The 15,490-nt window shown below is 43.0% G+C and overlaps 2 protein-coding genes across 14 annotated transcripts in view; both read right to left on the minus strand.

Annotated features, from left to right (window-relative positions):
* WDSUB1 (WD repeat, sterile alpha motif and U-box domain containing 1) overlaps positions 1–8,129 on the minus strand; it is a 46,285-nt gene extending 38,156 nt beyond the window's left edge. Inside the window, exons 1-2 of the mRNA XM_063429640.1 lie at positions 8,081–8,129; positions 5,262–5,671 (exon numbers count right to left, since the gene is read on the minus strand). Of these exons, the coding sequence (XP_063285710.1) occupies positions 5,262–5,659 (398 nt within the window). The 5' untranslated portion in view covers positions 5,660–5,671; positions 8,081–8,129. The remainder of the gene's footprint in view (positions 1–5,261; positions 5,672–8,080) is intronic.
* Positions 8,130–12,133: 4,004 nt separating this feature from the next.
* Positions 12,134–15,490, minus strand: part of BAZ2B (bromodomain adjacent to zinc finger domain 2B) — a 217,099-nt gene continuing 213,742 nt past the window's right edge. For all 13 annotated transcript variants that reach the window (XM_063429646.1, XM_063429654.1, XM_063429653.1 and 10 more), the window contains 2 exons: positions 14,841–14,984; positions 12,134–13,590 (listed from right to left, as the gene is read on the minus strand). In XM_063429646.1, the coding sequence (XP_063285716.1) occupies positions 13,437–13,590; positions 14,841–14,984 (298 nt within the window). In that variant the 3' untranslated portion in view covers positions 12,134–13,436. The remainder of the gene's footprint in view (positions 13,591–14,840; positions 14,985–15,490) is intronic.

A 15,490-nucleotide genomic window follows, 5' to 3' on the forward strand; every position in this document is an offset into this window, starting at 1 on the left:
GGCCACAGATCTCAATATATAGTTTACCACATCGCAATGGAAAACAGTTTTTAGGCAAATACACACAGCCTCAATTTGCTACAATGTACAAGGAATCTCCAGGTGGCACTACTCTCCATCCAAACTACACAACTTATTTCCAAACACACCAGACACTTGTGGGAAGTGCTCCCAACCTGGGGCATCCTTAGCACAGACCTGGTGGCATTGCCCGCTGATCCAGACATACTGGACCAACATAGTAAAAATAGTGACAGGATTCCAGCTCCCTCTTACACCACATACATTAGTGTTCCTGATTTTCCACTGCCCCCTCCCCAAGCAACAACGTATTCTCCTTACTCACAGCTGCCAACTTACTCATTCCAGTAAAATGGAAAAATCCCAACACTCCATCTGTCAGGGAATGGATCACTAAAGTAGATGCAATTAAGACTATGGAGGAGATCCACACTCCCATCTTCCACAAATATTCACTCTACCAAGAGGTATGGGGGCCATGGATAAGATTTATGAAAGAATAATACCCTACCTCCCCTGCTTTCCATGCCCATCTATGCCACACCACCCTCCAACAGGCCTTAAAGGATCACTATAGTGTCAGGAAAATAAAGTTGTTTTCCTGACACTATATAATCCTTAGGTCCCCCCCTCCCTCAGGGCCCCCCTCCGGCTTCAGCCACCTACCTTTATCCAGCGCCGGGCTCCCTCGGCGCCCCTTCAGCCACTTACCTTTATCCAGCGCGGGACTCCCTGTGCGCTGTGACCTCTCCTCCCCCTCTGACGTCAGCTCCCGAGTGGAACCGTATGCGCATGTGCGGCAACAGCCACGCGCATTAAAAACACCCATAGGAAAGCATTTCTCAATATTCGCATTGAGCGTCGGGGAAGCGCCTCTAGCGGCTGTCAGGAAGACAGCCACTAGAGGCTGGATTACCCTGCAATTTAAACATATTAGTTTCTCTGAAACTGCTATGTTTACATCTGAAGGGTTAAAACCTGGGGCACCTGGCACCCAGACCACTTCATTGAGCTAAAGTGGTCAGGGTGACTATAGTGGTCCTTTAAGCCATACAGGTCCGCCCTTCTCCGGTCTCCCCACTCTTATTACTTGCTCCTCGTGGACCCCCTGCTCTACTGGTCTCCGACCGACACTACATAGACTGCTTGTTAGCAGATGCGATCATGTTGGTCTTGTCGTGGACTGGAATTTTGGCTCCACTACAACACACTCTGACCTCATCGCTAGATCTTATACTTCTTGTTTACTGTACCCAGTTTTATGTTTCCAGTGCTCACCCACTGTTATATATTACTATGACAATAACCTACCAACGATCCAAATATATTCATCCATTTGTGGGTTAAGGCCACCATCTGAACCCAACCTTAAACAATATCCCTACCACACATTCAGGCACATACGTACCCCAAGCCCTAAATATGACATGATTCACTTGTAGGATTAAGTATCAACTGCAAATTAATGATACCTGACTGAGTACCAGATATAATATCCTTGATGAGATGTACCGCCCTGAGCTGTAACTAATTTTAATTTATTGTTGACTTGTGTCACATAAACCGAACCTGTATGACCTGAACATTTGCTATGGTATTGTACAACTTTTATCTACAATAAAGATTTTTGTAAAAATATAAAAACATTTTTAAAAAGGTAGCCAGTCACTTCATAAAGACAAAATCTTTATCTTTTAAAAATACCTATGTAAACCACGTAGAGATTTCACTGAAAGTCCAATACAATCAAGAGATATCATAAGACAAAGCAGGGAATATTTTGTTTTATGGGTAAAGCTCAAGTTGGCAGAGCTTCCATTGTTAACTTTGTCGACTGCCATAGCTGTTGCTAGCGATCGCTGTGGGAAAAGGCTTTGTGTCACGCATGGCACGAGTTGGTGTATGGAAGATCCTGTGGTCTCCCTGGATTGTCTAAAGACCTCAGTGTACTCTCATACTCTGTTGCTGTTCTTCTTGTTTCAGTAAAACTGCCTGCGTCTTTAACACCTTGAGTGCCTGGGGAATTTCTTTGTCGCCTTGTCGTTGTGGGATTGCTGGTCCTGCCCCAGAGCACCGAGTGGCTGCTGGGATTGAGTGCGGCTCCTACCATCACTTTTGCAGGAGAATATTGCAGTGACGTAACTCTTGGCAGATGAGCTGCCAGAGTTTCTAAAAAAAAAAAAAGAAGCAGAGCTTCAGGTACGTAGAACACCCTTCAGCTGCACCATTTGGCTGCCACAAGTAGACTGGGAACATCAGCTTACGCAAAATACACAAACGCCCTGGAAAACATTTACAGAGCTGCTTTAACCTTACACCTTGGGTCATTTGATTTCACCTACTTTAGCTACATTACCTCTCAAAATAATTCTCCAGACAATCTAACCTTCCTTCTCCATGCATTCCCCTCAACGCCTGCCTCTAAAGTTCCCAGTTAATGCTAGCACTTTTGTCTTCATTACCCCAGCCTCCAGGTAGACCTCTCTCTCTATAACATCTCCAGCTAAATCTTCTGTCTCGATTGCCTCCACCTCCTGTTAGACACTTAATCCGCAACTCTTCTATATCATTATGTATGGATCCTATTTTATCTGTTTTCCATATGTGAACTTTGTTATTCTGTTAGTGTAAAACACTGACTCTGCATTGCAGAATGTATTTAAAAATGAAATATGTAACTGACAAATTGCATTACTGAAAGTAGCACATTGGATATCAGGCAGGAAATGAATGGTATAAGGCTTGTTATATGATAAAATGCTTATGTCCAACAGAAGATAAGCTTATCAAACATTGCTGGTTTCTTAGTAGCCAAGATCAACAATTTAATATCAGAAAGTTCAGGTTTAAAAACCCAGCTTATGACGCACATTAAGATAGAAACGCGTCTGCGCACTCAAAGAGCTGTTAGTGAGCAGTCTTTATTGATTCAAGGCAACGTTTCGGCTCTCTGCTGGAGACTTTATCAAGCAAACTGGTGGTTATAGGCCATAAGGTAGACTGTGATAAGGACTTCCTTCCACCATAAATTATACAAATGATATAAATGACTATCTGGATTCAGGTGTCCCTGTAAAGCGCACTTGTCCTGGTACACACATTGTTGCTTTAAATGAAAGCGGAAAATACGTTGCTAGCAAATGTACAGATTTAAAGAACATTTTAAATAAAAAACAGTGTCCTCACCTCACATGTCAATCATTTCTAAGTATACAGGGATATATCCCAATTCTGCTCTCTGTCAATGGAATTATAAAGCATGTGATGTAGTTGCTGTGACTATTTCTCTCACACTCTACTAGAGAACTCTAGGAATATAGTAACAGAAATCACTATGTTCAGACACTTTTTTCCTGGCAAAAAGAGGCAGTGCGTTGACATCCAAGGAGAGTGTGCTTGGGAACGAGTGTAGTGTAGTGCTTGAGAAAGCTTCCCCAGGTAGGGCCAATCATTTTGTACTGGGGTGGGGTATAAGAAAGAACCGGGGGGGGAGGCCAGGCCGCTGAGCAGAGCGGCAGCCATGCATGCTAGCTCCGGCTCTGAGCAATCTAAACGCCGAAAATTACGGACTCTAAAGCAAGCCAGAAGCCGGGGAGGCACCAAGCATTGTGTGGGGAGAGACCCAGGAGCAGAATGTGCCAACGCTCACCAAGCTGCAGCCGCGAAGCCTGCATAAATGAAACGAACCCACAAGGCCTGCACACACACGGACTGCAGGCATGTAAGGCACGATGACAGAGGGAGAGAAAGGAGCGCCGGCCCGGCTCCCCCCCCCCCTCTGGCCGACAGGGGTAAACCTGGCCCACAAGTCAGACCTTCAGAGACTGGGGTGGAAGCCCGCGCAATGCGGGACCAAGATGGCGGATGGCCACACACGCAGCTGGGAGCCGCACTGGGCCACCTGGACCGTTCAAGGTGATGGATCCCATGTAAGGACCCCCCCGGGCGGCGGACTGCTCGGCACAGAGCCGGCCTTGGCCCCTGGATTTGGTGGTGGTCCAGGGGCAGATGCCCCCAACTCTGAGAGCCCTGTGGAGCCGAGGCGTGCTGGGACCCCGGTGGACCGGTGAGGCGCTGACCGGCGCCATGCATGTGACCGGAGAAGGGTGAGGCAAAAAGAGTCTGGAGGTCCAACGGAGACCCGCAGGGGTTGGGGAGGTGCAAGGGACGGGGGCCCGCAGACTTTTCAGGGGTGGAAGTCCGCCAGACTGTTCACGTCCCTGAGTGCCCACAACACTGTGGAACCCTATGCTGCACGACAGGGGCATGCCTTGAGGGGGCCGGAGAGGATCTGACACACGGGGGCGCTGGGAGGCCCTTGGAGTGGGCAACCGGCTTAACATATATAAGCATCCCTGCCACAAGTTTGAACAGAGGTAACAGCAGGGGGAGGCTTCAACAACAACTACCCAGGAAGCCATCGGCCCCGCGCTGGTCGGTCCCCTCGCAGCGGACGCTACAATGCCACCTCCAGAGAAGAGACTCACCTTTTTATGTAGTCAGAACCTAGTAAAGCAGAGTCCTCTACCGAGAACATTTTGACTTTATTTGCTCCCCCTTTTTGTTTGTTCCTATATTTTTTCACCAGTATTGCATTACTAGCGAAAGTCTGCGCCAAAATGACACGCCAACCGACTCACTTATGTTCTATTAACCTTCACAAATTGCACAGCATTATTGTGTGTCCACATCTTCTGCAATGCCTACACTAGGTCTTGGCACCCAGTCACTTACCCAGCCTGAGCTTGCCATTAATATAAATATTGTGCAGGTCACTTGTCTTTGGATACTGGAACTGCTGTATGTTTTGAACGTTTCACCAGTCACCTGTTTAATCGTTAGTTATATCTGTGTCTGCAAATGCCATATTACTGTCTCAACCTATATAAAAATGTGCTGACTGTTAGCCTGTAACTTTTGCATGCAAAAAATAAAGAATTAAAAAAAAAAAAAGAAAGAACCAGGGGGTGGTTGTTAAATTATTGTAATATGCACGAACCCAGAGGGACAGCAGTGGTCCCAGTGCTAGAAAGGAGGTCTGTAGTAGCAACTAAATATACGGTTTATCTTTATGATGCGCAAATTTGTCACTGTTCTCCAAATACTTAAATACCTGCCCCATTTCCATAGCATACTTAGCATATTTTAAAGTTTTGGCTAACTAGATCCTTTAACCTGGAGAAACTTTATATCACTAGAATGACAAACATACTGCGGGAAGATCTATTTTTAAAGCTTACCTATGAATTTTTAATAATGGGACGTTCCATAAAACCACAGAACCATCTGCTGCACCCGACGCCAAATACAGGGAATTTGGGGAAAACTTGCAGACTCTCACAGGGCTGCTGGTCGGTTGCTGAAAGGAGGCTCGTACCTGTCCATTGTCCATGCTCCAGAGAATCGTTTTACCGTCGGTAGAACAAGATGCGAGGATGGGGCTGTGTGGGGCAAAGCAGCAACAGTGGACTCCATATGTGTGGCCTCTCAGTGGGGAAAAGGGGGCTTCACTGAAATCGTTTAGTGAATAAACTCGGATTGTTTTGTCCAAAGAGCAGGTAGCAAGGAGAGAGTCAGAGAAGGTGCAGCTGTTAACGTCATCGACATGATCCGCAAGTGTGTGCACCAATTCCACCATTTTAAAATCAGTCTGCAAGAGATGCAAAGAGTATTTGTCAGGGGAAAGGTAAATGGATTTACTGAGTAGCAAGAACATTTAAAATGCATTCATCATATTTATTTCTAAGAACATAGCAGTAATAATATTAAATTAAGACAAGCACAAATCGGCCTACCATTTATTCGGTGTAAGCATTATCATAAATAACGATGGCGGTTCCATGTCCACTAAATTTATCAGCGCCGTTCTACACAGACGCAGTAACAGGCTACTGGTTGGCTGTCGAAGTGTAAAGTTTACAATATCAAGTCAGCTGGAGAGGGGAGAGACGCCTATAGGCAGAATAACACCTACATTGAGCTGCAGAGGTTATGTTGCTTAGACAATTACTTTAGGGTTAATTATAGCTCATCCTGTCTGGTCCCCGAGTTGATTGGTTTTATTCCTGCAGTAAGTGAATACTGCATACTGTCTGTGTTCTATTAATCTGAGCACCATATTCAATTTTACCTCTTATTTCCTTGAGCCTACCCATTATCCTAGACTGGCTCCTGTCTTCTGTGGGACCAATAACAAGCAAAGCTGAGGTTAGCTGGATTGTTAGAAGCTTGATTAAGCAGTCATAAATATGGTATTACAGTCAAGATTTGGGAAATTGTTAGATTAGGGGTATATCATATTTGTCAACTGCAATTATTCTACACCGAATGGTATGTCTTACAGTAGCCATAACTCTGGAAACACACCCACTCCTACCCAGATTTTAACTATCTAGTAAAACAGATTTGTGGCATAGGCCTCGAATTCCATATCCCAAGTGTGGAGGCAGTGCTGTGATTGGACAGAGATGTGATATCATGTTATGTTTCTCCCACCACGTTCAGATTACTTATCTGAACCTGTCCCTTGCGGGAGCCGCCATCTTGGTCACGCTGTCACTGCTGTACTCTAGGCTCTAGCGCATATGTGAGAGTACAGCATTGATATCTATGGGGGAAACCATCTCCAAGACTGCAGCATCCTCCATAGACACAGCCAATTGCCTGCAGCTCTCACTGATTACGGCTGCAGAGACTGACACGTAGGCTCTGCCTTGTGTCAAGAAGTGTAAAGTGGAGGAAAAATGCCAACTTTGTCTCTGTAGATCTCTTGACTGTGTTGGAATCTGAGTGAATTCCAAAACAGTCATAATGAGTATTTCGTAGAGATTCTATCTTTATGAAATACTAAATTTTAATATGGGTGTGACAGTGCTGTTTTAAGTAACCAGCCAGGGAAACATATTTGTATTATACTGCTATACTGCTAGGTTTTGCAATATGCATTTGGGATATAGAGCACCCCTTTTTCTGTTTTCCTTTAAAGGAATCCACCACCCATTCCAATGCAATTAATACGATTATTCGCTAAATACTAAGAACTGTCGGGAATTTAAAGTAAATGACTAATTTAATGAAAAAGTACCTAAACTGGAAGGACAGCTATCTCGTAGGATGTTTCCAGTTTACCCATCTTCGCTTTAAAGGAGCTCTATAGAGCCCCCCCCCTCCAAGTTTTTATTACGTATCCACCTCCTCTTCTGCTGATGTCCAATCTGATGCTTCTCAAAGAGGAGCACTGGGGACCTAGTGCACATGTACTTACCCCATAGAAAGGCATGGAATCAATGCATTTTTATGAAGGCTTCCCTGTCACGTGACCAGATTTTACTTGTTCGGTCAGTGCAGGGGGGATACTATCGCCTCAGGTAGCTGCGATACAGACAGCCATTAGAGCAGTTGGACATAAAGGATCACTATCGTGTCAGGAATACACGCTGACGTGGCTGTGTAGGTGACCAGCTCCCTCTCTGTGCAGTAAAAGGTGACTTACATAATAACACTGCAAGGTTAGGAGGACAGGGACACTGCACCCATTGAGATGAAGTGTCCTGGGTGACTATGGTGTCCCTTTAAATGTGACATTCACAGCAATCCTCATTTTGGTGAATAGCCCTTTATTAAGTCACAGGTAATGAAGTCAGTCCTCCCAGGTAGAGACAAGGAAATGTCCAATGCTGGGAAGCTGCCATCATTCCATTACTGCTTATTATAACAGAATGTGTATTATATGGTTATTGGCCATACTGAAAGGAGCTGGAATTACAAAATACAATGTAACAAGACAGATACACATTAAATGGGAGCTGCCATTACTGTCACAGAGAGAGGGGTGTCCTGGGTCAGGTAAGGGGTGGGCTCATGACGTTAGGCCCTCTGAGAACTCAGGAAATTATTATAAACAAACACTTCCCGGCGAGGCTTGGAGGCGGGAATACTGCAATCCCGTTAACACGCCAGCCATTCACGGTTTCCGGGTGTCACACTAGAGAGATACTCCCCCCCCCAAACTCAGTGCTGAGTGGGACAGTCCGGACCCTCACAGTACAGAGCGCCTTACCTGCTGCTGCTGCTGCTGCTGCGAGGACCGACAGTGGGCGGGGGTTCTGTGGATGACGTCACCCGCCTGTGCAAGGCTGTATCAGTTGCAGTGCCTGACCACGTGACTATATGTACACTACATAATATGGGAATATAGGCAGAGTGCTAAACAACCCCCAACCCAATGTGTGGAGTCTCACATTTATTAAAACATGTAGAGTGTTAAACACACTTCTAATCCTGTGTGTAGCCTTGTGTAACAAGGTGGTCCCTTGGTGTGTAGCAAAGTGGTCCCTTTTCTGGCAGTGATAGTTACTTATCATCCAGTGAACTCATGAAGAACACACTGCTCCTCAGCACTTCTGTGTACAGGACAATGTCATTGGTCCATGATCATTCAAGTGCATACATCCCAACTGTCCTATATTTTGTTGGACAGTCCTGGTTTAAAGGAACACTATAGTGTTAGGAATACAATCTTTCCTCGCCTTTTGGCACGGCCACAAATTCAAATGCTTCTCATAGGAAATAATTTCATTCAATGCGTTCCCATGAGCTGCATTGGTCACATGACAGAGCTTTACTTGGTTGTGACTGTCAGGGAGACAGCCACTAGAGGTCTGTTTAAGCATGCAATGGAAACATTGTAGTTTCTACAAAACAACAACGTTTTACACTGCAGGCATAAAAAAAAATTAAAAAAATTGCAGTCAAACTACTGCACATGTGCGGCTATAGCCAGCTCACATTAGGACTTTCCCATTAGGAAAGTATTATACAATGCTTTCCTATGGGGTTTCGGGTGATGCTGGACATCCTCATGCATTGCGTGAGGGTGTCCAGGGTCAGTTAGGCGACCAAAAGTGGCCTAACGACCCAGACGTTCCTCTAGCGCAGGGGTTCTCAACCTTGTCCTCAAGGACCCCCTACCAGTCCAGGGTTTAGGGATTACCTGGGTGTGTCTGAGGTATTTAGAAAAAGAAAAAAAAAAACACTTTAGAGTCTAAGGTGTTTTTTTCCCCTTTTTCTAAACACCTTAGACACATCCAGGTGATCCCCAAATCCTGGACTGGTAGGGGGTCATGAGGACTGGGTTGAGAACCCCTGCTCTAGCGGCTGTCTGGTAGACAGCCACTAGAAGTGGAGTTAACCCTGGATAGAAATTATTGCTGTTTCTCAATAACTGCAATATTTACCATTGCAGAGTTATGGAACCTGAGAATATGCACCCAGACCACTTCAATGTCCTGAAGTGGTCTGGATGCCTATAGTGTCCCTTTAAAGGGACATTCTGTGCACCATATGACTTAATCTCAATGAAATAATTATAGTGTCCGGAGGACATTGAGGTCATCTTACCTCAGGGGGTTAATCGGTTTTTGCACATCAGCTTTCTTGATGGTGCCTGTCCACATGGCCTCTCTGTCACTTCTTCTGGCCCTGGCTCAAATGCAGAAGCCTTTCTCGTGGGCACTAGTGATGTTACGGTGTTATAATGGTATTTTAAATATGCATGTCTATAGGTTTATGATCCAAGGATGCTACCCTGCATGAGACATGCTCTTTTTCCAGTACAAATGGTCATGAACAATTGACCACCTATTCTTTTCCCCGTAGAAAATTAACAAGAGATTTAGGATAACACATTTCAGGGGCTGAATAAGAGAGGATAATATAGTATATAATAGAGATTGGCAACTATTTACATTGTATTTAAAAAAAAATTTTTTAAAATAAAACATCATAGAGTACAACTGGTTTCAACAAGACTATAAAAAAATACCTTACTAGTTAGAAATAGCTACTGTAGCAGTAGTGAAAACAAATCATGCTAGACATGTATGCACATTATTCGTAATTAACTAAGAACTAGCACAACTATTGAAATAATGAACTAGTCCATTATTATTATTATTATTGCTATATATATAGCGCAAACAGATTCCGTAGCGCTTTACAATATTATGAGAGGGGGATTTAACTATAAATAGGACAATTACAAGAAAACTTACAGGAACGATAGGTTGAAGAGGACCCTGCTCAAATGGGCTTCCAGTCTATAGGAGGTGGGGAATAAAACACATTAGGACAGGAAATAGCAATCAAATAAGGGGGGAGTGAAGCAGAGTTGGAGGAGAGAGTAGAGTGCTGCCCTTTAGGAGAGAGCAAGAGACAGGTATGTAAGGTAGAGGGTACTCTGGGAGGCCATAAGCTTTCCTAAAGCGATGGGTTTTAAGGCACTTCTTAAAGGATTGAAGACTACGGTAGAGTCTGATGGTGGTATGCAGGCTATATCATAGGAAGGGAGCTGCCCGGGAGAAGTCCTGCAAGCGTGAGAGACTGGGTGCGAGAAGCGGACAGGAGAAGGTCACGGGCAGAGCGGAGAGACCAAGAAGGGGCATACCTATGGATCTGTGAAGAGATATAAGAGGGGCTAGAATTGTTCAGTGCTTTATAGGTATGAGTTAGAACGTTAAATTGACTCCTATGGGATACAGGAAGCCAATGTAAGGACTGACAGAGGAGTGAGGTGTGAGGACCGGCTAGAGAGGAAAATCAGTCTGGCATCAGCATTCATTACAGACTGTAGCAGGGATTTACAGCTTTTGGGAAGACCAATTTGTAAAGATTTGGCAACATACTGGATGTGAGGCTCAAAGGTGAGGCCAGAAATAAGCATGAGGCCAAGACAGCACGCTTACAAGGATGGACTTATGTGGATACCACTTACTTGAAGGGAGAGCGAAAGAGGAGGATCAGTATTAGGAGGAGGAAAGACAAGGAGATCGGTTTTAGGAGGTAGGGTTAGGAGTATGGTTTGGATTATGGTTGGGTAAGGAGTAGGGTTTCAGAAAGCGTGAGTACATCCAGTTAGAGATGGAAGAAAGGCAAGCCGTGACACGTTGCAGGACAGTAGGGGAGAGGTCCGGGAAGGAGAGATATATCTGGGTGTCATCAGCATACAGGTGGTAGTGGAATCCAAATTAGGTAATAAGTTTGCCAAGAGGGGTAGTATAAAGAGAAAATAGAAGGGGACCAAAAACAGAGCCTTGGTGGACTCCAACAGAGACAGGACGAGGGGAGGAGGTATCATTAGAAAAGGAAACACTGAATGAGCGTTAGGAGAGATAAGAGGAAAACCATGAGAAGACAGAGTCACAGAGACCGAGTGATTGAAGAGTTTGGAGAAGGAGAGCATGATCAACGGTGTCAAAGGCAGCAGAGAGGTCAAGAAGAACTAGTATGGAGTAGTGGCCTTTGGATTTAGCTGCAATTAGGTTGTTAGTAATTTTGATAAGAGCAGTCTCAGTAGAGTAGAGAGGGCGGAAGCCAGATTGAAGAGGGTCACGGAGAGAGTTGAAATTGAGGAAGTGAGACATATGGGTAAAGACAAGTATTTCCAGAAGTTTTGAGGAAAAAGGGAGCAGGGATATGGGACGATAGGTAGAGGGGGAGAACGGGTCAAGAGATGTTGTTTTCAGGATGGGTACTACAGTGGCATGTTTAAGGTCAGCAGGGACAATGCCAGAAGAGAGAGAGAAGTTGAAGATGTGTGTAAAGAAGGGCACAAGACAAGAGGAGAGAGATCTGATAAGGTGAGATGGGACAGGATTGAGCAGGCAAGTAGTGGGGCGAGAGGAAAGGAGAAGCGCAGCCACCTCTTGTTCAGTAGCCGGGGAGAAAGTCTGAAGGGTAGGAAAGTTTTCATTCTGCACTCCTTGTCTCCTTTGGCATTTAATATATTGTAGACTACATCTTTCCTGATGTTTTGCCAGCATTATGGCTGTAAAGAACATTATGCGAGATGTAATCTACTACATCTAAAGTGCTGAAGGTTGCCTACACCTGCGCCAAGGTATGCAGCTTCTGTAGAGATAAGATCTTTATTAAATGTTAACAAATCGGCCTTGGGTAATATATGACCTGATTTAACTTTTCCAATGCAATGTTAGTGGGTTAATCTCTGTATGAACTCACCGTACACCACTGTGCCCAATATATAAATTAATAATAAATGCTGACGAGTAACCATAGAAACAACCATAAAAAAAAGACATGACAAACAGAAAAGTTATTGTAAAACAGTCTTTTATTGTATCCGTGCCACACATACTAGTGAAAAAAACTACCCTTTTCACAACATTTTTGTTTTAAATAAAACAACTTCAAGTACAATTGGTACAAAAAATGTCTGATCTTTTTTGCCTCCAGCAGGCCACCATAACACACAGTAGATAAAACACAGTGGTTACAAATGCCTTTGCTTTATTGTTACTTCTGTGGCAAGGCAAAGGAAGGGAAATGTATCTATGTAAAAATACTGTGTGTAGGAAATTGTCACAAGATTATTTCACATGGATACAAATGATTATACTTGTATTGTTTAGGCCTAGTTGGCTTGAAATTATAACAAAATAGAAAAGAAAAAAAAAAAAGAAAATGGAAAACTAAAATATCCCCTACACCCTGTTTTAAATGCAGGCACTACCAATATTAAGACTCCACAGTTTTAGTAGAGGATACTGTACAAGCTATAGATTTGCACCTGAAGACTAAAATTAAATGCTACAATCCTTCTAAGGCAGACATCATAAATAATGTCTACAAACAATATGTACACATCATACATATTTAAACAAGACTTAATATAAACAATAATGAACAGTATATACATACTTCTTGTTTCATTTTCACCATCTTGAAATACAATTTAACTACATGAGTGATGCAGAAACATATGTATATTTATATAAATGTTCTTGTAACTCTACAGTAAAGTTCCATTTAAGTGCTGCTGTAGCACATCAGTGTAAACAGGTTTTACTTGGCTTGTTTATTTTATTTAAACATTCTTGTTGTATTTTCAAGATTTAAAGCAATTTTTCGTCTCTAGTCTTCCTTTTCACAGAAAACGAAGATTCGGTCTGGTGTGTAATTATAAATAATTCACAAAATTAAATACATTCACTAAAAAAATATGAAAACAAAAACAAACATATATATAAAGTAACAAAAAAATGGTCTTTATGTCTTTTATTGAACAGGAATGGCGATCCATTTCCTCAGTACAGTTCTTGCGGTTGAAGATTCAGTGCGTTTTTTTCAGTATACTTTAATAGCTATTGCACTATGACACCCCATTTATGAATTTCTTTGGGTGTGCATCCCTACCACATTGCCAGTAGAGGACACAACAACAGACCAAAAAATAAGGGCTATGATTTTTGCAAGGAATGAAAAAAATTAGATGTACCATGGTCACGCGAAAATCATTTATTTGTTGTATAGTACTGAAATAATTCTTGCACTTCTGTGTAAACCATTCACATTGCTGGTCTTCTTGTGCACTTGGGATGTGTGATTTGAGAACACTTTCAGCTCATGTTGAAGATTTCAGTCCATCTTTTTTCAAAATGGATTCTCATTTTGTGTCCTGCTCTGCCTATTTCAGAGTCATCTTCGTTAAAGGTTTCACAGTTGTTAAAGACAAGTCTGATATCCAAGGCGAATGCCTCAAAGTTAGGGTACCTGAGAATATAAAACAGAGAAACAAGGTTATGCCAGACGTGAGACTATTGCCAATCTAACGTCAAATTTTATTTAGCCATTATGATGCAATAACTTCAAGACACATTAATTTGTTTGGTAGACAATCTACTTGATTGCTTATAGCCAAAGAGCTGCAGAACTATCACTTAACCCCACTCCCTCTAGTATTAGTGGTTTAAAGTGGCATTGTCAGCGCCTGGGGACTTTACATAGTTTGCAAAGACCCACAATGGTAACATCACCACTGTTGATCTGGTGGCCATGGAGTGCCGGTAACGGTGACATTTACGTACCGGAACATGTCCTTCACGGGCACGACCATGTACCTCTAGCCGGTCCTCTTAAGCGCCAGGCGCGAACGTCACTGCTGTATTCTCGTACATGCATTGAGGTCTATGGAGGATCCTGTCAAGTCAATTCTCACACATTCGCAAGAGTACATTCTCAGAGCCAAATCTTGCACACGCGCAAGAGTACAGCATTGAGGTCTATGGGGATCCTGCGGGATCCTCCATAGACAGAGCCAATTCCCTGCATTTGACACTGGTGATGGCTGTCGGGATTGACACTGTAGCTCCGCCAAGGATCTAAGAAAGTCAGACAGTGGAAATATACAGTGACAAAGTAGTAGTAGTACTTTGTCTCTGTGTATCTCTTGACTGGGTTGGGAATTTCAGTGAAATTCCAGCACAGTCAAAATGTGTACTTCATAATGTGTACTTCAAAAGATTCTATCTATACAAGATACTCATTTTTCAGGGGGTGGTGACAGTGCTGCTTTAATAGGATGACTTGTGTACATGGCATTCATCAGTTGCTATGCAGTGCTGGCCACAGTCCTATCCATCCACACTCCATTCAAAGCTAACCTTTGGCATTGCAGTTGGAAAATAGACACCTGTAGTACCAAAGATTATAATCAGCAGATTCTCATCAGATATTCGAATCCATAGGAGAACAATAATGATGACAAATTAGCTGTCCAGGAGCCCATACAAAATATGTCTAATGGAAAGAAAGAAATGTAGCCCACTTAAGGATACATATTACAAACACATTCAAAACATGGCCAAACCATTCTCTGCCTGTACTGAAAATAAAACCAAACTAATAACCTCTGGGCATATTTCTATTATAAACTCTAGCTGTGCCCTCCACATAACTGCATGGTAATACTTTAAACTAGGCCTAGGTAGTAATTCTTAAATGTAGGGGACACATTTACTTACTGTCCATTGCTCAGTTTTTCTCTAATTGTAGCGAAGTCCATGGGTTTCTTGATAACCTTCTTGTAGCCAGGAACAAGTTTCAAGTTTACAGGAAGTAGGAAAGGCCAGGCATCCTCATGAGATTCCATTTCAGACAAGATGATGCTATGAGAAAAGGTTCACAGTTTGGTTGACAAAGAGGCAGACTGCATAAAATGCATAATTACATATGCTTTCAAGTCTCAACATTTGGTTTTACTATGTTACTGCAAACACCCTTGACTTGCTTGGAGTTCCACTGTGCACCTACAGATTTATACTCCTATGCTACTGGAGGTGTACTGGTTATGATGATTAGAGTAACCATTTAGGTGTAGTGGCTGCAAGTGCAGCTAGGGGTCAGGTGAATTAAAAACATTTAAATGATGTTGTAAACTACCAATAGTTAATTTTTAATAAGCGTGCAACACATTTATATCGACTGGAACTAGTTTTCATAGAGTTTAGACATGATCTGTGAATTATAGGAATATAATGGCACTGATATTTTAAATACATTATATTTAATTTTGTGCTAGGGTTCCTTTAAAGTCAGGACAGCACCGGTAGATGGATTCTCATTTTGTGTCCTGCTCTTAGGGTAGCACCGGTAGATATCAATCTTGTCTGCC

Source organism: Pelobates fuscus, chromosome 8 (genome assembly GCF_036172605.1).
Source record: "Pelobates fuscus isolate aPelFus1 chromosome 8, aPelFus1.pri, whole genome shotgun sequence".
Classification (NCBI taxonomy): domain Eukaryota; kingdom Metazoa; phylum Chordata; class Amphibia; order Anura; family Pelobatidae; genus Pelobates; species Pelobates fuscus.